General features: G+C 52.8%; 9 protein-coding genes across 11 annotated transcripts; 6 read left to right on the forward strand and 3 right to left on the reverse strand.

The window, feature by feature from the left end:
* Positions 1–951: 951 nt before the first annotated feature.
* DAO1_1 (D-amino acid oxidase) lies at positions 952–2772 on the forward strand. Of its 2 annotated transcripts, XM_066116617.1 has the most exons (4): positions 952–1269; positions 1337–1474; positions 1563–1660; positions 1741–2772. In XM_066116617.1, exons 1-4 carry the CDS (start codon positions 1184–1186, stop codon positions 2589–2591), a joined length of 1173 nt encoding a protein of 390 aa, XP_065978502.1. In that variant the 5' UTR covers positions 952–1183; the 3' UTR covers positions 2592–2772. The 2 variants fall into 2 exon arrangements, with proteins under 2 accessions (XP_065978502.1, XP_065978503.1); XM_066116618.1 differs by having other exon boundaries at positions 952–1474.
* Positions 2773–2933: 161 nt separating this feature from the next.
* ALG3_1 (dolichyl-P-Man:Man(5)GlcNAc(2)-PP-dolichol alpha-1,3-mannosyltransferase) lies at positions 2934–4424 on the forward strand (the record flags this gene model as incomplete). Its single annotated transcript, XM_066116619.1, has 3 exons — positions 2934–3081; positions 3174–3418; positions 3519–4424. The coding sequence occupies 3 exons, from the start codon at positions 2934–2936 to the stop codon at positions 4422–4424; spliced, it is 1299 nt and encodes a 432-aa protein (XP_065978504.1).
* An 85-nt stretch (positions 4425–4509) lies between these two features.
* Positions 4510–5249, reverse strand: J3458_001247 (uncharacterized protein; the record flags this gene model as incomplete). The annotated part of the gene is made up of 2 exons (XM_007809588.2): positions 4510–4603; positions 4678–5249. The coding sequence occupies 2 exons, from the start codon at positions 5247–5249 to the stop codon at positions 4510–4512; spliced, it is 666 nt and encodes a 221-aa protein (XP_007807779.2).
* An 806-nt stretch (positions 5250–6055) lies between these two features.
* On the forward strand, positions 6056–6499 carry J3458_001248 (uncharacterized protein; the record flags this gene model as incomplete). The annotated part of the gene is made up of 1 exon (XM_066116620.1): positions 6056–6499. One exon carries the CDS (start codon positions 6056–6058, stop codon positions 6497–6499), a length of 444 nt encoding a protein of 147 aa, XP_065978505.1.
* A 118-nt stretch (positions 6500–6617) lies between these two features.
* On the forward strand, positions 6618–7619 carry J3458_001249 (uncharacterized protein; the record flags this gene model as incomplete). Its single annotated transcript, XM_007809589.2, has 1 exon — positions 6618–7619. The coding sequence occupies one exon, from the start codon at positions 6618–6620 to the stop codon at positions 7617–7619; it is 1002 nt and encodes a 333-aa protein (XP_007807780.2).
* A 96-nt stretch (positions 7620–7715) lies between these two features.
* On the reverse strand, positions 7716–9235 carry J3458_001250 (uncharacterized protein). Its single transcript, XM_007809590.2, has 3 exons — positions 8413–9235; positions 8206–8348; positions 7716–8144 (listed from the first exon to the last, which is right to left on the reverse strand). Exons 1-3 carry the CDS (start codon positions 8691–8693, stop codon positions 8011–8013), a joined length of 558 nt encoding a protein of 185 aa, XP_007807781.2. The 5' UTR covers positions 8694–9235; the 3' UTR covers positions 7716–8010.
* Positions 9236–9511: 276 nt separating this feature from the next.
* Positions 9512–11386, forward strand: SHE9_1 (sensitivity to high expression protein she9). The gene has a single exon (XM_007809591.2). The coding sequence runs from the start codon at positions 9639–9641 to the stop codon at positions 10857–10859; it is 1221 nt and encodes a 406-aa protein (XP_007807782.2). The 5' UTR covers positions 9512–9638; the 3' UTR covers positions 10860–11386.
* A 1265-nt stretch (positions 11387–12651) lies between these two features.
* PKC1_3 (Serine/threonine kinase) lies at positions 12652–19707 on the forward strand. Of its 2 annotated transcripts, none has more exons than XM_066116622.1 (6): positions 12652–13719; positions 13847–14113; positions 14248–15228; positions 15300–16636; positions 16694–17099; positions 17177–19707. In XM_066116622.1, the coding sequence occupies exons 1-4, from the start codon at positions 13281–13283 to the stop codon at positions 16382–16384; spliced, it is 2772 nt and encodes a 923-aa protein (XP_065978507.1). In that variant the 5' UTR covers positions 12652–13280; the 3' UTR covers positions 16385–16636; positions 16694–17099; positions 17177–19707. The 2 variants fall into 2 exon arrangements, with proteins under 2 accessions (XP_065978507.1, XP_065978506.1); XM_066116621.1 differs by having other exon boundaries at positions 13847–15228; positions 15300–16380; positions 16435–16636; positions 17177–18938.
* On the reverse strand, positions 17856–19707 carry J3458_001253 (uncharacterized protein; the record flags this gene model as incomplete). The annotated part of the gene is made up of 2 exons (XM_007812147.2): positions 19251–19707; positions 17856–19077 (listed from the first exon to the last, which is right to left on the reverse strand). The coding sequence occupies exons 1-2, from the start codon at positions 19370–19372 to the stop codon at positions 17856–17858; spliced, it is 1344 nt and encodes a 447-aa protein (XP_007810338.2). The 5' UTR covers positions 19373–19707.
* Positions 19708–19935: the final 228 nt, after the last annotated feature.

The following is a 19935-nucleotide window of genomic DNA, read 5'->3' on the forward strand; positions in this document are numbered from 1 at the left end:
CTTTTGCAGCGAGGAAATCGAGGGCCAACGCGGACGGCTCCCTTCAGCGAAGAGTTGGTTGGGAGTGCCAGCTTCTGCCCATTAATCGAGACGGGCTTCGGGGCATATTCTTCCAAGACCCGGTCGACATAACAGAGCCTTTCTTTTCCAGAGATGCAGACAGGAATGGCGTTGGCTGAGCCGCAGTAAGCTGTACACTCACAGAAGCGCAAATTTAGTTACCTGAACTCAAGGTCAAGCTTAGCGCGTGACTGGTGCATGGGCGGAGTGATCATAACTGAAATGGTGAAAAAACGTCAACTGACGGCTGGGAGCTTGGAGGCCTTCCATGGGTAGCTGGAACCTCTTTTCTGTTCTCTTTTATCATAGCCTGATATTTGACCAGCCTCCCGTGTGTAGCCCGGACTCCTTATCGGGGAAGTGCGCAAGAGCAGTGGATATGTCAGGTCTACTCCGGACGGAGTACACGGTCAACTCTCTCGTACAGTTCACACGGGAGCATTCTCACCAGCATCACCAAATCTTCTAGAGCTGCAAGCGGTTCTGATAGTTCTCGGACGCACAGACGCTCCACAACATGCAGCTTCAAAACAATCAATTTCTAAAATAAAATAAAATAAAGTAAAATAAAGTAAAAGCACGCCTCTTTGTGAGCACTAAGCCATGAGTGCAAATGTGAGTCTTATGCAAAAGTTTGCCTGGTACCCTATGTCGACACTCTATCACAAGAAGAGTGAGGACTTGGACCAATCCGAATCCACCCTATGCATCAATACCTAGGTCCCTGGTAGTAGTTGTAAGAGTCAATCGAGGGTCTATGCGCCCAACGCAATGTAACCACAAATTCCTGAATACTGCCATTCCACGCCAAGTACAGCATCCCGCCGACAATTTTTTCTACCTCTTCTCCTTGAGAACAACATCAATCACTCCATACCTACCTAGGTAGGTAGCCAGGACTGGGAAATGTCCAGGCCTTATGAGCCGAAATGCGGACATGAACCGTTTTTGACCCACTGTCCATCAATGCGGGGGATGATTCCCGCAGCGACCCGATTCCGCAGACATCCAGACGTCGTGTCAAATGACTTGGATAATCTCGTTACATGGGCTTCATGCCAAAACTAGCTCCTTTATCAACTAGGTCAGATTCCATCGCAACCTACTGAATAAGGCGTCGCCTATGTCCCCACCGGGATGCTTTTTGAGCACATCGAAGTTTACAGAGTACAGAGTCTCAGACATGACAAATGCCATTGTGGTCGTTGGGTAAGCTGGAGTTCCTAAACCCGAGTGATAATATCAATGAGCAATACAAGTTAAGTCAAGAAAAAAGCGCCGGCGTGAGTGGTCTCACCACGGCGCTCTTGTTGTCCAAGAGCAACGCCAATGTGGTGACGATTATTGCGAAGCATATGCCTGGGGACTATGATATTGAGTACGCATCTCCGTGGGCTGGAGCAAACTTTTTGCCGTGAGTTACAAAGTGATCCCATGTCAAGCCATCATCACCCCCTGAAAAGGTATACAAGGGTGTCGTTTGTATACTTATACTGCTACAGTATGTCAACTAGAGAGAATAGCCGGTGGGAAAGACGAATCTGGCCCGAAATAAAACGGATCACGGAAGAGGTTCCTGAAGCCGGCATCCATTTCCAAAGTAAGCCACATGCGTCAAACAAAGACATGCCCCCAAAGGAGGAAGTTATTCCTAATTTGCCAAACTCTCTTCACCACTAGCATCACGCATTTTCAGACGAGACAAGGACATGAGAGGCCCATCGTGTCCGTCGGACCCCATGTTTGACCACGATCCGTGGTTTCAGTCCGTCCTTCCAGATTACAAGGAACTGGACGCCGCAAGCCTCCCGGCCGGGCACGACAGCGGCTGCGAATTCACCAGCGTGTGCATCAACACGGCCATGTACCTCCAATGGCTGGTAGGGCAGTGCATCAAGAACGGCGTCGTGTTGAAACGCGCCGTCATATCACACATCCGCGAGGCCAAGGACTACAGCCACGCCGGCAAACCCGCAGACGTCATCGTCAACGCGACCGGCCTGGGCTCCCTCGGGCTCGGCGGCGTCGAGGACCAGGCCATGGCCCCGTCGCGAGGCCAGACCGTCCTCGTCCGCAACGAACTGCACCCCATGATCACCACGTCCGGCACAGAAGATGGTCTACCCGAGATCCTGTACACGATGCAGCGTCCCGCGGGCGGTGGCACCATTCTAGGGGGCACCTACGACATTGGCAACTGGGAGTCTGTGCCTGACCCCAACATCGCGCTGCGCATAATGCGTCGCGTGGTGGAAGTGTGCCCCGAAATTGCGGGCGGCAAGGGCATCGACGGCCTGAGCGTCATCAGGCACGGTGCCGGGCTGAGGCCGTACAGGAAGACTGGCGTCCGGGTAGACAGAGAGAGGCTGGACGATGGGACTCACATTGTTCACAACTACGGACACGCGGGTTGGGGTTATCAGGGTTCGTATGGATGTGCCGAGGGCGTGGTCGAGTTGGTGAACGCAATCAGGGAGGAGAACGGGGAGAGTCTGGTGACGGAGCCCAAACTCTTCTCGTGGGATAATTAAGCTCACCACGAAGAAAAGTACGTTCTGCAGTGGTCTGCATTGTATTATTTCCCCTTTTCACTCTTTTTTTTTTCCTTTTTTTTTTTTTTTTTTTTTTTTTTTTTTTTAAAAAAAAGAGCATAATGATGCATAGTACCTAAGTAGGTAGCTTTGTAGTCCATAACGGTGCAACTCATCCCACCTAAACTTGAGCCCTAGTCCGCGCCAATCAGGGGCCCGCGTTCCCGAAGCTCCAAACAACCGCCCAAATTAAATGCCACGCGATCCGGAGCAGCTGCACGACAGTAAATTGCTGTGCTTCCTCCAACCTCACCCAGAAACACGCATTCCGCCAGCGGCACAATGGCGCCTCACGAGCCTCCGCTCAAGCAAGCTCTTCGCTTCGCGCTCGACGTTGCAAACGGCCGCCATGCATTGTCCAAACTCATTCCCCTCGTGCTGTGGCTCGCAGACGCCGTGCTCTGTGGCCTGGTCATCTGGAAAGTACCATGTAAGTTCTAAGAGCGCATAGACGCACCCGGCAACCCCCCTCGCCGTCGGGCAAGCTAATCTGATTCCTCTTCCTCCTTGTTCTGGCGTCAGATACCGAAATCGACTGGGTGGCCTACATGGAGCAGGTTGCACAATTCGTCGCCGGCGAACGAGATTACACCAAGATGGAGGGAGGCACTGGGCCGTTGGTGTATCCGGCTGCCCACGTCTACGTATACACGGGGCTCTATTACTTGACGGATCGTGGCAAGAATGTTCTTTTGGCGCAGCAGATTTTCGCAGTGCTGTACATGGCTACGTTGGCTGTGGTTATGCTGTGCTACTGGAAGGCCAAGGTGGGTTTTTGCTTTCGACAAGCTGTGCTTTTTCTTTTTCCGTTCTTCCTCTCTTTCTTTTCTTTTTAATTGACTGCAAAACTAAACGGAAACCCTCAAGGTCCCGCCGTACATCTTCCCTTTGTTGATTCTGTCAAAGCGGCTGCATAGCGTTTTTGTTCTCCGATGCTTCAACGATTGCTTCGCCGCGTTTTTCATGTGGCTGGCTATATACTTTTTCCAGAGGCGGCAGTGGACGATGGGCAGCATAGCGTACAGCTGGGGACTGGGAATTAAGATGTCACTGTTGCTCTCGCTGCCGGCCGTCGGCATAGTGCTGTTCCTAGGGCGGGGCTTTGGTGGAAGTCTGCGGCTGGCGTGGCTCATGGCGCAGATGCAGCTTGTCATTGCGCTTCCATTCTTGGCCAAGAATTGGCAGGGCTATTTGGGCAGGGCGTTTGAGCTCTCGAGACAGTTCAAGTTTGAATGGACTGTCAATTGGCGAATGATGGGTGAAGAATTGTTTCTCAGCAAACAGTTTGCCATGGTTCTACTTGTCCTGCACGCCGTGGTACTCTTGATCTTTGTCACGTCTCGGTGGCTGCAGCCGGCTGATCGATCACTGGTATCATTGATTTCCCCTATGCTTCGCGGCCGGTCCCCTTTTACCCCGGCCGAGGAACTTGGAGTTTCCAGCCGAGTCACCCCCGACTATGTCATGACCACGATCCTCTCGGCCAATGTTGTCGGGTTTCTTTTTGCCAGGTCGTTGCACTACCAGTTCTATGCTTATCTGGCCTGGGCCACTCCGTACTTGCTGTGGAAGGCTTGGCCATATACCCCCGTGGTGTGCTTGTTGTGGGCAGTTCAAGAAGCGGCGTGGAATACCTTCCCCAGCACAGACCTCAGTTCAACAACTGTAGTGAACGTGCTTCTGATAACGGTGGTGCTGGTCTATTTCGGCACTTCGAAGCCTGTCACGTCGGGGGAGCGGAAAAAAGCAAAGGCTTCGAAAAAGAATGGGTGATATCGTCGTTGGCGTTGTTGTCGTTGTCGTCGTCGTTTCTCTTCAGCAGCGGACAAGTCATGAATTAAAATGTAGGGATATGGCTTCATTCTTCTTCCGAATCGCTCGGCGGCAACCGGCCAACAGTAGAGTCGTCCTCGTCGCTGAGATCATAGGTGTTTTTGGTGAATTCCTTGGGCCTAGATGATGTGAAAACCATGGTCAGTGGCCGCACAGGTTCCCAAGCCTCTCGGGCTGCCTCGTCTCTTCGTACCAATATGGTTGCTTTCGCCAAAGCTTTTCGTCTCGAACTACATTCACAATCTCGCCATCGGCACGGGTATCACCGGAGCCTTCTTCATATCGCTCGCCCAAGACATAACCACCCCGTTTTATCCAGATGGTGTTGCGGAAGCGCTGTGCAAGCTCCAGAAGCACTGTCTTGCGGTTGGGCAATTCGCAGGTGTACAGGTTGTTTCCTTGGGGCTTGACGACGCGGACGACAGATTGACTGGGTTCGAGGGTAGCCGGGGGGGTTAAAGTCTCCTCGGCGGCGGCGAGCACGTTGCGCTTCGGTTTGCCCATGGCTGCGATGTTTACTGTGTGGCGGGGTGAATGTACACAGACGTCTGGTGGTGAGAGACTAAAAAAAAAAAAAAAAAAAACTTTTGGTGGACCAACACCAGAAGGTTGATGGGAGGGGCTGCGGGGTAGCTTCCGACTAGCGCCTAACCCTGGGCTACAATTCAAACCAGACCAGAGATCAACAAACATTGAGGTGCCCTGAGCTCCAAGGTTGGTCAGCTGGTGCCCACTATTATGCACTTCTATCAGGTGTCGTATCATGTCTTACAAGTTGACGTGGCCAAGTCGTTTTATTATCTTGGCTGCTCTGTTTCCGCGCTTGCTCGGAATTTCCATATTGGGCCGCCCTGTCCCAATGGCGTTGGTTCTGATGGGTGGTTTGCTGCCCATGTCTGCAGTTGGGCCTGATTGTAAGGCCAGCGACGGCGAGTATTGGACGCGGTCTGGTGTAACTATCGTATCATAGCAACATTGAAGACTAACTAAAGAGCCGCAAGTGTCGATGCTGCTTCTTTCTGCCGTCACGACGACAACATAAACTCCTCAACCCAACTGCAACTCGCTGAAGAACAGCATCACAAGTGCGGCAACGGCCCGCCAGTCCGGGGCCTTTTTAATCCAAAACCTAATACTCCGTATTCCCAGCTGACTCGCAGAGTCTTCAACCGGCCCGCATATACCCAGGCCGATAGCGGGCGCCCTTGGAACCACGGCCCGTACATGTAGCCATCATGTAAATCGGATGGAGACTTCCATCCAGCAACAGCTAATGGGCTGTGTTCCTCAGTGCACCGAGTACATCATGTACTTTGCATTGTGTCGTGCACCACCCAAACTCAGCTATTCCGGAGTGCTTAGAAATGGTCCTGTTAGTCACGATCGCAGGGGAGGGGGAGAGAAGGGCCAAGATAAGTTGACTTCAATGCCCATTACTTAAATGATGACTTCTGCAGTTAGACATGACATAGTTTATTTATGTGCGCATCTGTATTCCGGGTAGTTGAAAAAACAAAAATCCAACCGCGCAGATTGTCTACCAACAGCAGCGCGCCATCGTGGACGCGACCATGTTCCGGTCCCTGGTCGAGCTTCAGCCTGCTTCCAACCGAGCAGACTCTGAAAGCGTTGCCCCCCTCACCGCGCCCCAGAGAGTGGTCCAGAGAACATATCCCGGTGCGCCTGCTCAGGAGAATGCCTCGATTGAGCTTCACAGTCTCCCCGGCCATGGCGGTGAGTACATGGCCTCTGGGCCAAACACGCCGCGGACAGAGGTGGCTGCGGATGACTTGGAGATGAGCAGGCCTTTCTCGCCTGCTCCCGCAGCAGACGCGGTAGATGCCGTCATGAGCGCGTGGGACCCGTTTATGAATCGCTTCAGGCTGCTGTCCCTGTGTCTGTGTAGTCTCGGGGATGGGCTGAGCGACAGTGCCGCTGGTGCTTTGATTCCTTACATGGAGACGTATGTGCTCTCCCATTCTTGTACCTGGGGGAGTTCTTGCACTGACCATTGATCGGATTTGATTTACAAAAAAGAAAAACAGATACTACGATATTGGCTATGGCGTCGTCTCGCTCATCTTTGTCGGCCAGGCGCTCGGCTTTGTTGTTGCCGCCGTCGTCCTCGACACGATGCGAGCCAGGCTCGGCCGAGCAAAGCTGCTCGCAGTGTCGCAGGCCTGCATGGCCCTGGGGTACGTCCCGCTCGTTGCGACAGGGCCCTTCATCCTCGTCGTCTTCGCCTTCTTCTTGGTCGGCTTCGGCCTGGCCATCAATGTCGCCATGGGCAATACCTTCTGCGGCGCCCTGCAGAACGGGACGCTGATCCTGGGCCTCTTGCACGGCACGTATGGCATCGGCGGCATATCCGGGCCCTTGATGGCCACTGCGCTCGTCACCGTGGCCGGCGCAACCTGGAGCAGGTACTACATCATCACTCTCGGCGTGGTCTTGATATCTCTCGCCATGGCCCTCTGGTCGTTCTGGTCCTTTGAGAAGGAGCAGAGTCCCGCCGCGCGAGCCCGTGAGGCCCAGCCTGATGGGACGCTTCTGCTGGGCATGATGTCTGCCCTCAAGCTGCGCGTGGTTCTGCTCGGCGCCATCTTCATCTTCGCCTACCAGGGGGCAGAGGTGTCCATCTCCGGCTGGGTGATTTCCTTCCTCATCAACGTTCGCGACGGTGACCCGTCGTCGGTGGGCTACGTCTCGTCTGGCTTTTGGGCTGGCATCACTGCAGGACGCTTCTTCCTTTCGGGGCCTGCTCAGCGCATCGGAGAGAAGAAGTTCGTCTACGGGCTGGTCGTCGGGGCTATTGCGTTCCAGATACTGGTGTGGCTCGTTCCAAACATTGTTGGTAACGCCGTGGCGGTTTCCATCGTTGGCCTTCTCTTGGGGCCTGTGTATCCGTGCTCGGCGGCAGTCTTCATGCGCGCCATGTCCCACAGGGATGCACTGAGTGGCATGGGGACGATTAGTGCCTGCGGAAGCTTGGGAGGTGCCGTTGCCCCCTTCTTCACTGGCATGTTGGCGCAGGCGGTTGGGACGTATGTGCTTCACCCGATTGTTGTAGGGTTGTTTGTCGTGATGTTGCTGTGCTGGTACGCGATGCCAGTTGACGAGAAGAGGTCAGACTGAGAACTGCGATTACGGACGGCTGCAAAGACGTGGCTCTATGCTGATGTTGCTTGTTTTTGCAACGTGAAAGATAATTGGGATGAATAGTTACTGGGCATACCAAGACGTTGTTAATGTGCTTTGGATCCTTCGGATCATGTATTGGATATCTATATGGTTCTATCATTCTCAAATATAAACGTGACAAAATCTAGGTGTTCTAGTATCTTTGCGCAACGAGACTGCCTCTGCTGAGTTCAAAACCATTCCATCAGTCGGAAAACGAACAAATTCTATCCATCATATTTACCGTCTGACCACAAAATCGTCAAATTTCAAGCAGGTTCTATATTTTCTTTGTCTTTTTCTTTTGTCTTCATCTTGGGGAAAGTGTCTCGAAGTCGAGCGCTGCTCACAAGCGGCCCTTGGCGGCGTCTTGAACGGTAATCTTCCCAGCTGCTATATCCTTAACAGTCTGGGTAATGCTAGTCCAATCTTTGAAAGTGACAAAAGGGACCTTTTCGTTCTCGCACCAGGTGACAAGATCTAATATCAAATTTTCATTAGCGATTGCTTTCCAGAGCCAGTATTATTGGAAACCAAGCACCTTTGCCAGCCTTTGCAAAAAGCAAATCGGTCTCCTTGGCAGCAGACAGATCCGAGACACCATCACCGGCGTAAAACATGATGGGACGGTTAGGCAAGGATGAGTACTTGCGGATTTCAATGGACTTGTCGTGGCCGTGAATGCTGGTTCAATCAGAGCAGTTCATCAACTCGTCGTTCGGGGGGCTCTGCAAAGGTGCGAACTTACCTGTCGTCGTGAAATTCAATCCTCCATCCGCCCTTGTCGTTAATTGTCTTGCCCTCTCTGGGCCGCACGTCGTTGCTGACAATTTGAATGTCCCAGCCAGGTCCCAGTAACTTGTCCAGCAAGGCGCGAATGATGGGAGTCATACCGCCGCTCAGAATGACAATAGGGACATTGTTCTCCCGCGACCAATCGTAGAACTCCTTGAAGCCTGGGTCAAGGGTGATGTTTTTCAGCAAGATGTCGATACATTCATTGTAAGGGGTGGTGACGCTATCCAGCATCTCCTGGAATGAGTCGCGAAAGTCATCTTGCCCGTCAGTACGTCCTTGTTCCCCTGGCGGCGCTTTTCTGCACCGTAACCAAGATTGTCCGTCATGTAGTCGTTAGAGTCGGCTGTGGTGACAGTGCCGTCAAAATCGGTGAAGAAGATGAACTTGGGGTTCGTGGCGAGCGCCGGAGTTTCGGTGTTGACGGAACCCATTGTGATGGTTGTGAGGGAGACGATTGATCAAAGAAGGTCAATGGCTTCTTTGATTTGTGAATTCGTAAATATCGTGGCACGATGTGTCTCGCGCGCAAATCGGAGGCTCGACGGAGCGTCGACGCAGGGCCAAACGAGGAGGGGCAAGTAGATTGCGAGGAGGGGTCAAATCAAGATGCAAGAAATGAGTTGAGGAATCAAGACTTTAGAAGGCTGATAACAACATCAAAGACACATAGCACCGTGTGCCCATTAGTGATAGAAACCAAGACCCATTAAAAACTCATCTTTTACTAGAACAAAAGCCCTCGAAAGATTTTTGCGGCTTTTGTGACTGGTCCGGTCCGTCTTCGCCGCAGTGACTCTGGAGAGCAAGGAGCGCCGCCCCGGAATGTCGTCATGGAGGGGCGGCGTGGGCGCTGGCTGGCCCCGAGAGTCGCTGCGGGAGATTCGGGCCCCACTGAAGCCGGTCCCCTGCAGGACCGTCCACACCGCTAACACTCTAGCTACAGCCAGCAACCACCAGTTGGGCCGCTGTGCCGAAGCTCGGCCCTGAGCCGTTTCTCCCCGAAGGCGGTCAGGAACCGATGCCTGAGATGGTTGGCGTTTTTGGAACGGCAGAAAGCGACCCCCGGCGTATTCTGGACACAAAGCCCGGACAATTCGATGCATTGAGTATTGCTTCCTGTGAAATCAACAGACAAACAACGCCCCCCGGTGATACATTTCGATAGAGCCGCGCGTGATGCAGGCGTTTGGCGGCCCAATGGGTCGAGTAGCTGGGGCTGGTGGCCGGCGGATCTTTCGACAGGACGCCATAGTCTTCGCCAGGAAAACAGCTCAACGGCAGAGGTTGCTGAGTAGGAAGACAGCTACCGACCTGCAGTGCAGCACACAAGGCATATTTTCACAGTCACGGCTTTTCTCCTCGCACAACCCACCGAATCAGACCGAGCCATCATCCAGCCTAAAACATGACTCCGAAACGAACCCTCGTGATCCGGCAAAGTCCACGAACGACCCCAACTCATCAGCGGCAGAGCTACCATCAGTAACGGACAGCCGTCGCAGCAACTTGAATCAAAAGTTTAGCCAGACCATGGATAATCTTCAAGCACGAGTCCTCACAGCTTCGCAAACTCTCAATGACATAACCGGGTACTCCTCCATCGAAGGTATAAAGAAAGAGAATGATGCGTTGGAAGCACAATTAGCGGAGGCACATGTCAGGGTTCGAAATGCGCGTCAGGCATACAAGACGTCGAACACAAAACGAGCCACAACGCAACGAGAAGTCACGACTTTGCTTGCTCGAAAGGACACCTGGTCTCCCACCGATCTAGAGCGATTTACAGAACTATACAGGACAGACCACGTTTTAGAGGGAGAGGTGTCTGGCGCCCAGGAAGCTTTGACAGAAGCCGAAGCCGAGGAGCAAAGTCTGAGCCAGCGACTTAACGCGGGGATACTGAAGCGCTACCACGAGGAGCAGATTTGGAGCGACAGAATTCGACGGGCAAGCACATGGGGCACATGGGGCCTTATGGGCATGAACTTTGTCCTATTCGTTGTGTTGCAGTTCTTTGCCGAGCCTTGGCGAAGAAGACGTCTTGTCAAGGGTGTAGTCGAAGAGGAGAAACGCGTATTGGAAGAGGTTCGGGGCGAATTAGAAGCTGTCAAGTTGTCCCTAGCCAACAAGGGGGAGGAGGCTATCCCCCGGCCGATGCAAGAGTCGTTGGCGGTGGCACCCGCGGAGCCAGAGATTACCACTCCTCCGTCGGCGGCGGTTTCTTGGAAGGACTTCATCACCGAACCGGCTCGTTGGTGGGCTGCTGCAGCTGACTTGGTCAGCGAGAGGCGGGTTGACTTGCGGATGAAGGACGCTTCTGCATTGGCACTACAAGGCGCGGCGGTGGGAGCAGCAGTTGCTGGCAGTGCGGTCATGTTGCTCGTGAGAAGGACATGATGTGTTTGAAAGAGCGTGCATATCTAGCCTCTTGTGCGGTTTTTTATGTTCTAGACCTGGACAGTGTACTATATGACGGAGAGGAATCTCAATTAAAAAAAAACTTGACCTTGGAAGCACTTGGAAACCCACTGTCTGCAGCATTGGATCGCCATGTGAGCTCAAGTACTGTGTTGATCAGCATCTTGGCAAGCCATTAAAAAATAAAAATGAAAATCTCGACACCCGGATGCATGGGGTCATTTTGCCCGAGCAGGACAACGAGGGACGATGTCGTCAAGTTCCTTTGTCATCGTGCTTCCTTCCCCCATTCTCACATCCCTTGCCTTGCGTCATAGCCAACAATGACGTCTCGGTAGTCCAGATGTCCCCCTTTTTTTTTTCAAACGAAAATAGGCCTCCTGCCTCGTCCTGGTTCCACCAAGGTCAGGGTCCTAAAATAGGGGTCTTCTTGGCAGCCAAGAGCACGGTTCCAGAAGGACAAAAAATAACCAGACGCGACATCTGGATGAATTAATGGGGCGTTGTGGCGCATGCTTGACTCCCTTCACAGCCCTGCACTGCCCCCTTACTCCGTAGTGCGTTGACCAAGACCCCCGTGAGCTTGGAGAGATGCAACGTTTTGAAGGCACAAAGTCCGCGCTTCCTCCTAAATTTTCAGTTGTAATACGAACCGCTCACGTGGAGAACTGCCGAAAGCTCACCTCCCACATGTCGTCACTGCAGAGGCCGCTGCAATGATTCTCGAGCAAAAAGTCGTGACGTGGAGGCGCGGTAAAGGTCTCGTGCATTCATTGGCTTGCTACAGAATCTGGGTTTGGATCTGCCAGATTTACATTGCAAATGTACAGTAAGGAATCAAGGAGCTCTTAGCCTTTAGCCTTTGGTTCTCAGAGGGAAACCGGGTATCTCGTAATACTGAGCTAGCCGGTACTACTTGGTGTTGATGCCAACAGCTATTAACTATCCCTTACCGGAGACTGCGTCCGACACTTTACCACATTTCTGACCCCGTCACAACTCAACCTAAACTATCAATGCGATATCTGACACTTGAGCCAGGTGGGGATTTTTTGGCATGAGACTCAAAGCGTACAACTGTCGTTGGGTAGCAGGGCAAGTCAAGCCGCGGCCATGCAAGGTATGTCTGACTGGAAACGGAACAACGGACTGGAGGGGGCAAAAGCTTGTGAAGGACGACGAAGGCGTGTAGTTGTGTATATTGTATTGAACCACACAGTAAGAGGCGAGGGATCAATTGAGCGTGGAAGCAGTATCGCGTTTCCGAGACGGGGTTTGGCCTGTTTCAAATGGTGCATTGGACGCACGGAAGCCGTTAGGCCGTTGAGGGCACGGGATGGCTCTAACGGGGTGATAAGGAAGCTGGGGAGAAAGAGCCTGTGATGTTATTGTTGCCTGGGGACTTGGAGGTCGCTGTCGTAGCCGCTGTGACAGAATGATGGCTGCGTACAATGATACCATTGCTCGAGTACGTAGGTAGTAGGTTGGCAGCTTGGTCAAGTCGAAGCAGCCACGGAACCCCAAGGTCGGTACAGGGATCTTGATGAGTTGACGGGGCTGTAAAACACCCGTCAGGGAAACAGATCAGCACATGAGACCATTCAATGTGTTGAGACAACAATCAACAACGGAACTGGACATGGTTGAATGTGGATGTGGAAGGACCAGTTGCACCCCCGCCGCCCGCCCGCGCAGCCCGGTGCCCACTTGATCTGTCTGGTCTGGTCCTACTAGGCCTAGGCTACCTAAAGTAGGTACTTTAGGTAGTATTGACAGTCCTACGGAGTACCAGCTGTGCTTCTGGTTGCTGTTAAGCAGCACTTGAGCACCACCAGACTTGCACTGGGGACAGGCGGGGGAGGAGAAGCGGGCAGTTGGCCAGTTGACCAGTTGACAAGTCAACATTGAGTCTCTCCAAGCTGGCCGCCTTATTAGTCTGGTAGTGCTTGAACCGCCCCTCCCGTCACGTCGTCACTGACGACATCTTTCCCACCACCACAAAACAACTCGCTTCTGCTTTTGGACCCCGTCCTTTCTGATCTCGAGCCCTGCGTCGTGGACTCGTGGGTATATCGGCTGGGCTCCATCTCCCATTTCTGCCCGCCGTCGCCGACTTCATTATTACCTCCTCCCGTCGAGAAGCTCTCTATCGTTTTCCTATAAAACACCTCACGGTCGTCTCTCAGGTGCTGCGAGGCCAGTCCCCTCTTTTTTTTTTTTTTTTTGTTGAATCTTTTTTTTTCGGCCCGCTGCCTTGTTGCTTGCTGGTAGTGGCTGCGGCTCATCGTCCATCGTCATCGTCCATCGTCGACGTCCCCCAGCCTCGACCTCGACCTTCACCAAGCTGCATTCCCACTGCTCGTCCAGCGCGAACGCATCGCGCCACACCTCCTGCCCGCCATGACCGAAGACGAAAAGAAAATCCAAGACATCTACAAGAAAATTGAGCGCGAGAAAAACATCATCAATGCTGCCCAGGCTATGCGCTCACAGACCACCAATGAGGCCGTTCGTTCCCGACTCGACACCCAACTGAGAGACGGCCGGCGGAATCTGCAGTTCTTCGAGGAGAAGCTCAGAGATATCCAAATGCGACAGGTCAATCAGGACATGGGCAATGTCTCTCTCGGCGCTGGCGCTGGTGCTGACGATGGCGGCCCTCCTCCTCCCCCGCCCAAGGACCCCTCAGCTGCTTGGGGAGCAGACCAAGGTGGTTACGGCACTGCTCAGTACAGTCAGGTTGGCCAACATGGCGATTTGATGCCTCCTCGTCATCCGTATGCTCCTCCCGGGCCTGGAGCTGGCATGCCTAAATCTAGACCAAATTTTACAAAACTAGGTGTGTATATATATTCTCTCATCAGCCCGACATGGCAAATCGACACACACATACCCCCCCGCCCTCCCCGCGGTGCCCAAATGGTGACATTACATTCTCGCTGACGCATCGCAAAAACAATATATAGATCTGATCAAATATGATACGCCCTATCTCGGTCCGCGTATCCAGCTTATGCTGTCTCAGATTCAGTTCAAGCTGAATGTGGAGCAACAATACCTCAAGGGGGTTGAGAAAATGGTTCAGCTTTACGGTATGGAAGGCGACAGAAGGAGCAAAGCTGTTGCCGCAGGTCGAAGAGTCGAAAGCAAGCAAAAGATTGTCCTTTTGAAACAGGCACTTAAGAGGTATGAGGAGCTGCACATCGATATGGATTCAGCCGACGCTCAGGATGGTATGTCCTCTTACTCTCCTTCTTTTCCCCTTACCCCTTCCCATGTGATGATCTATAGTTGCAAAAAAAAATAATAAAAAAATAAAAAAAATAAAAAAATTACAATGAATCGACGGCTGACACAATACCTACAGATGACTCCATCAACACCCCGAATTTGCGGAAACCTCTCAGCGGACAGCTTTCTATTCGAGTCATGGCTGTCAAGGATGTGGATCATGCGGCTACTGGCCGTCTCTCCCGTGGACCCGAAACGTTTGTTGCAGTCAAAGTCGAAGATGCCGTCGTCGCCAGAACAAAAACCTCTCGAACCGACCGATGGGACGCCGAGTATCATACCATCGACGTTGACAAGGCCAATGAAATCGAGCTTACGGTTTATGACAAACCCGGCGAGCACCCGATGCCCATTGGCTTGCTGTGGGTTCGCATTTCTGACATTGTCGAGGAGATGCGCAGAAAGAGGATCGAGGCAGAGATGAACAGTTCCGGTTGGGTGTCGGCCGACCAAATGGGCACGCCTTCCTCTCCTCCGACCCATTTCCCCATGAGCCCGACGCAGACTGGACTTGGAACTCAGGCGCATGGTTCTGATCAAAGCAGCGGTTACAGCGGTGGTCCTCCACCTCATGTTCCCCAGCCGCAGATCAACACGGGTCCTATCGATGCTTGGTTTAACCTGGAGCCGACTGGACAAATTCAGCTTCAAATGAGCTTTGTCAAGCAAAATAAGGACCGGCGGCCCGTGGATCTCGGTCTGGGCAGAAAAGGCGCCGTTCGACAACGCAAGGAAGAGGTACACGAAATGTATGGCCACAAGTTCGTGCAGCATCAGTTCTACAACATCATGCGCTGCGCTCTTTGCGGTGATTTTCTCAAGTACTCGGCTGGCATGCAATGCGAGGATTGCAAATACACATGCCATACCAAGTGCTACGATAAGGTGGTCACCAAGTGTATCAGCAAGAGCAACGCAGAGACCGACCCAGACGAAGAAAAGATCAACCACCGCATCCCTCACAGATTCCAGCCCTTCTCCAACATGACAGCGAACTGGTGCTGCCACTGTGGCTACATCTTGCCTTTTGGCAAGAAGAATTGCAGAAAGTGCTCAGGTAAGATTCCGCATACGACCGTGTTGCCATTTGCACCTGTGGACTCGCTATTAACATTGCGGTTGTTTTAGAATGTGGTCTAACTTGTCATGCTCATTGCGCTCATTTGGTCCCCGATTTCTGCGGCATGTCCATGGCGGTAGCAAACCAAATCTTGGAGGGCATTCGCACACAGAAACGTCAGACAAAGGTGTCGTCCATGTCGGAGAGGACGCTGCGTCCCAGTTCTAGCAAACCCGGGTTTACCGCTTCCCCGGCGCCGTCATACACTACCGACGCGTCCAAGCCTTATACCGCCCCGTCCACGGCAGCTACTGAAGCGGCCAAATTGATGTATGCTCAGCCCACATCACCGACGCAACAAAGACCGCCAGCACCGGATCGTTTGCCCTCGACCCAGGCCGCGAAAGCGGCTCAGGCTGCCTTGGGTGCTACAACAGCAGCACAACCGCAGCAACAAAGACAGTCCGACTATGGTCGATACGGTGGGTATGATCAAGAACAGCCAGAAGATCACTATACACAGCAATATGGCGGCCAACCACAGCAGCCCCAGCAGCCCCAGCAACCTCAGCAACCTCAACAGCGACCATACAACCCTGCCGACTATCTTGGGTATGCCGGCCAACCAGCCACTCAGACAAGACCGCCGGTGCAGCAGCAACTACCTCCCCAGCAGCAGCCTGCACCACTGCAACAAAGTTATCAGCCCCCCGCCCCTGTTCCGAAGCCCGAAGTTGCGGTGGTCCAACGGCCGCAGTCAGGTCCTGTTGCGGGTCAGCCAAAGCAATTGCCTCTTGCCACAGATCCTGGTACTGGCCAGCGAATCGGTTTGGATCACTTCAATTTCCTTGCAGTTTTGGGTAAAGGCAATTTTGGCAAGGTCATGTTGGCAGAGACGAAGCGCTCGCGACGATTATATGCCATCAAGGTTCTGAAGAAGGAATTTATCATTGAGAATGACGAAGTTGAGAGTATTCGTTCCGAGAAGCGAGTCTTCCTGATTGCGAACAAAGAAAGGCATCCCTTCCTTACCAATTTGCACGCCTGTTTCCAAACAGAGACTCGCGTATATTTTGTCATGGAATACGTCAGCGGTGGTGATTTGATGCTTCACATTCAGCGAGGACAGTTTGGAACTAAGCGTGCTCAGTAAGTTTACGAGATGCTATTCCTTGTGAAGAAGATTCTAACATGTGTGTGCAGGTTCTATGCTGCTGAGGTGTGCTTGGCGCTGAAGTATTTCCACGAAAATGGTGTTATTTATCGTGATCTCAAGCTAGACAACATCATGTTGACTCTTGACGGCCACATCAAGGTTGCTGATTACGGTCTTTGCAAGGAGGACATGTGGTATGGCAAGACTACCAGCACTTTCTGTGGTACTCCTGAATTCATGGCCCCAGAGGTGCGTAAAAGGAACGACTGATCATGTGTCATGAGGCGAGTAACTAATTATCACCAGATTCTCTTGGACAAAAAGTATGGCCGAGCAGTTGATTGGTGGGCCTTTGGTGTCCTCATATACCAGATGCTCTTGCAACAGTCTCCTTTCCGAGGCGAGGATGAGGACGAGATTTACGATGCAATCCTTGCCGATGAGCCGTTATACCCCATTCATATGCCCAGAGACTCTGTTTCTATCTTGCAGAAACTACTCACCCGCGAACCCGAGCAAAGACTCGGAAGTGGGCCCACGGATGCCCAGGAAGTGATGAGCCAGCCGTTCTTCCGGAATATCAACTGGGACGACATATACCACAAGCGAGTTGCGCCGCCCTTCAAACCGACCATTAAGAGCGCAACAGATACGAGCAATTTCGACTCCGAGTTCACTAGTGTTACTCCTGTACTTACGCCTGTACAATCTGGTAAGTTGCCAACAAAGCATACTTGTCGAATTTTTTTTTTCATTCTTTTCTTTTTGTAATGCTAACTCCCTCATTAGTACTTTCTCAGGCTGTGCAAGAGGAGTTCCGTGGCTTTTCGTATACTGCAGACTTTGAATGAGGAACGAATCATCAGGATATATGAAAGTGATGTTGAATGGGTGCAAATTTGGTGCGCCACTGGTGTGTGCATTTTGCCGAGTTTGGTATACGCTTGGCGGAGACTGAGCTGAAGAAGCACAGGTGAACGATGCGAATGAAAGTTTTGGGAAGCAAATCAAAGAGGCCATGTTTGATACCACGCTCGCTACGCTCCATCCCGTGTCAAGCTATGTGGATGTAATTGTTTTATTGTTGGGGGGTACCGCAGCCGCATCAGCAGGAGGTGGTGATGACGGGATTCGCAAAAGCTTCAAGGAGGCGGCTTAGTTGGGGAGATTATAACTAACAGCGCATCAGTGATGATGACCACTATTAATAGAGAAGCCTTCTAATGCGGTCAGTATCTACTAAGCTGAGGTGATGGTGCTCCCGGTGTTTAAATTTTGGTTGCCTTGGATTACATATTTCACGTCATGGTCTAGGGTGGGCGTAATTTTTTTAACCTTTTTTTTTTCTTGCTTTTTTGCTCGAGATGACGTTATGTATGCTATGAGTAATATGCCATCACTGTTTATATTTTTTATTTTTTTTTCCAAGAAATATTACTACATTGCATTATACAGGTTTGGATTTCCCCTAGTTGGTGTACTCCTTTTGCAGCAGCTTGGCAATAGTGTTCAACTGAATGTTGCTGGTGCCCTCGTAGATGGCGCCAATCTTGCTATCACGCCAATACTTCTCAGCCAGGCCCTCGCGCACGAAACCCATGCCGCCCATCCACTCGACAGCCAGGCCGGCAACGCGGCCGGCAACCTGCGAAGCGTACAGCTTGGCCATGGCGGCGTCCTTGACAAAGTCCTCGCCGGCCTCCTTCTTGCGAGCGGCATTGTAGACGAGGGCGCGGGCGGCGGCGATTTCGGTGTAGGACTGGGCAATCTGGTGCTGCATGCCCTGGAACTCGCCGACCAGGGAGCCGAACTGCCTGCGGTCGTTCCAGACGTACTTGACGGCGTTTTCAAAGGACCCCAGAGCGAGGCCGGTCATTTGGGCGGCGATGCCGATGCGGCCCTCGTTGAGGAGGCCGATGGCGTACTTGTAGCCGTGTCCGCGCTCGCCGAGTATGTTCTCCTTGGGGACGACGACGTCGTCAAAGTTGAGGACGCAGGTGCTGCTGGCGCGGATGCCGAGCTTCTTCTCCTTCTTGGCGATGGAGAAGCCGGGGGTGCCCTTCTCGACGACAAAGGCGGTGATGCCGCGGTAGCCCTTGCTGGGGTCGAGGTTGGCAAAGACGATGAAGAAGCCGGCCTCCTTGGAGTTTGTGATCCACATCTTGCCACCGTTGATCTTGAAGCCGTCGGCCGTCTCCTCGGCGCGGGTGGCCAGGGCGAAGGCGTCGGAGCCCGAGACGGGCTCGGACAGGCAGAAGGAGGCGACGGTGTTGGTGGCCAGCTTGGGCAGCCACTTCTTCTTGAGGGCCTCGGAGCCGTACTTGATGACGGCGGTGTTGCAGAGCGTGTTGTGCACGTCCACCAGCACGCTGACACTGGGGTCGGCGCGGGCGAGCTCCTCAATGCCGATGATGGCAGAGGTGAAGTTCATGCCGGCGCCGCCGTACTCCTCGGGGATCTCGACGCCCATGAGGCCCTGCTCGAAGAGCTGCTGCACAATGGAGGCGTCCATGTCCTCAGCCTCGTCCATGTCGCGTGCCTTGGGGAGGATCACCTCGTTGGCGAACTTGCTGACCGACTCGGCCATGGCGGCCTCAACCTCAGAGAGGTGGCTAATGGGCGTGGGAGGGATATCAGTGATGTCAATGGTTTCGGAGCGCAGGGCCGACGTGGTGGAGAGAGGGCGAGCCCTGCGTCGTCACTTGTTAGTTAATTGAAAAAAAAAAAAGAAACAATTCCTAGTACGGCACATGGTTTGAATTAAGCGGCTCGAAAGCTCTTTTTCGGCCGCATGCCTCCGGCTACATCCTGGGCGAGGAGGCTCTTGTTGCGACCCGCAGCAGGAATCTCAAGTGCGACTTACAAGTTCATGCTGCGAGCAGCAGTAGCGGGACGAGAAGCAATACGGCTAGATGTACAGACGGTCTGAGAAAGACCCCTTGAACCCCGGAGGGCCGGGCGCAGAACACGCGAGAAGGAAGACATTGTGAATTGGAAGGCGAGGATCGGGACAAACGCAAGGGCGAAAAAGAGAGTGTTGTAGGTGAGAGGTGAAGGGGAAAACGGTTCAGGCCGGAGGCGAGCGCGGAAGGTGACGGTAGCGGCGGTTGCGGTTGCCAACTGAATACCCGATTGAATACCCTAACCCACGACCCGAAAAGAGAACAGTTTCTCAAAGGGAAGTTGCCGGCCAAAACAGGATGAGACTATACCCAGAAGGAAACCTTTGCACTCCCCAAAATCAGTTGTATGCACAATAATATCGTGAGATGAAGGGGGAAAAAACAGGAATAAAATAGCTGCGGTATGGAATAGCCGTCGCTTTGGTCGGACTTGCTGCGCTGCTTCTCCCGTGCACGGTGCGCAGATGACCGGTGAGCCGAGGATAACCACGGCCTATTGTGGAGTTGCATGGTTGGCAAAACCGGGGAAATGGGGGACGGGCATATCTTGCTAGGAGTGGCCAATTGGCTTTATACAAGGCCATATGTACCTATATAAGCATAACATAGCGACTCTCATATAGCCATACCATATTGTAGGTGTGT

The sequence above is a fragment of the Metarhizium acridum genome (genome assembly GCF_019434415.1).
Source record: "Metarhizium acridum strain ARSEF 324 chromosome Unknown scaffold_1, whole genome shotgun sequence".
Classification (NCBI taxonomy): Eukaryota; Fungi; Ascomycota; class Sordariomycetes; order Hypocreales; family Clavicipitaceae; genus Metarhizium; species Metarhizium acridum.

What these genes read in the sequence shown, in the direction of transcription:
- DAO1_1 (XM_066116618.1), top strand. Translation starts at nt 1,251, where the DNA reads ATGCCATTGTGGTCGTTGGGTAAGCTGGAGTTCCTAAACCCGAGTGAT. An exon ending in GCTGGAGCAAACTTTTTGCC is followed by an intron (nt 1,475 to 1,562) that starts GTGAGTTACAAA and finishes ATACTGCTACAG; the next exon opens with TATGTCAACTAGAGAGAATA. An exon ending in AGCCGGCATCCATTTCCAAA is followed by an intron (nt 1,661 to 1,740) that starts GTAAGCCACATG and finishes CTTCACCACTAG; the next exon opens with CATCACGCATTTTCAGACGA.
- PKC1_3 (XM_066116622.1), top strand. Translation starts at nt 13,281, where the DNA reads ATGACCGAAGACGAAAAGAAAATCCAAGACATCTACAAGAAAATTGAG. An exon ending in ACCAAATTTTACAAAACTAG is followed by an intron (nt 13,720 to 13,846) that starts GTGTGTATATAT and finishes AACAATATATAG; the next exon opens with ATCTGATCAAATATGATACG. An exon ending in GAATTGCAGAAAGTGCTCAG is followed by an intron (nt 15,229 to 15,299) that starts GTAAGATTCCGC and finishes CGGTTGTTTTAG; the next exon opens with AATGTGGTCTAACTTGTCAT.
- J3458_001250 (XM_007809590.2), bottom strand. Translation starts at nt 8,693, where the DNA reads ATGCTGGATAGCGTCACCACCCCTTACAATGAATGTATCGACATCTTG. An exon ending in ATTGAATTTCACGACGACAG is followed by an intron (nt 8,349 to 8,412) that starts GTAAGTTCGCAC and finishes TGATTGAACCAG; the next exon opens with CATTCACGGCCACGACAAGT. An exon ending in TTTTGCAAAGGCTGGCAAAG is followed by an intron (nt 8,145 to 8,205) that starts GTGCTTGGTTTC and finishes ATTTGATATTAG; the next exon opens with ATCTTGTCACCTGGTGCGAG.
- SHE9_1 (XM_007809591.2), top strand. Translation starts at nt 9,639, where the DNA reads ATGCAGGCGTTTGGCGGCCCAATGGGTCGAGTAGCTGGGGCTGGTGGC.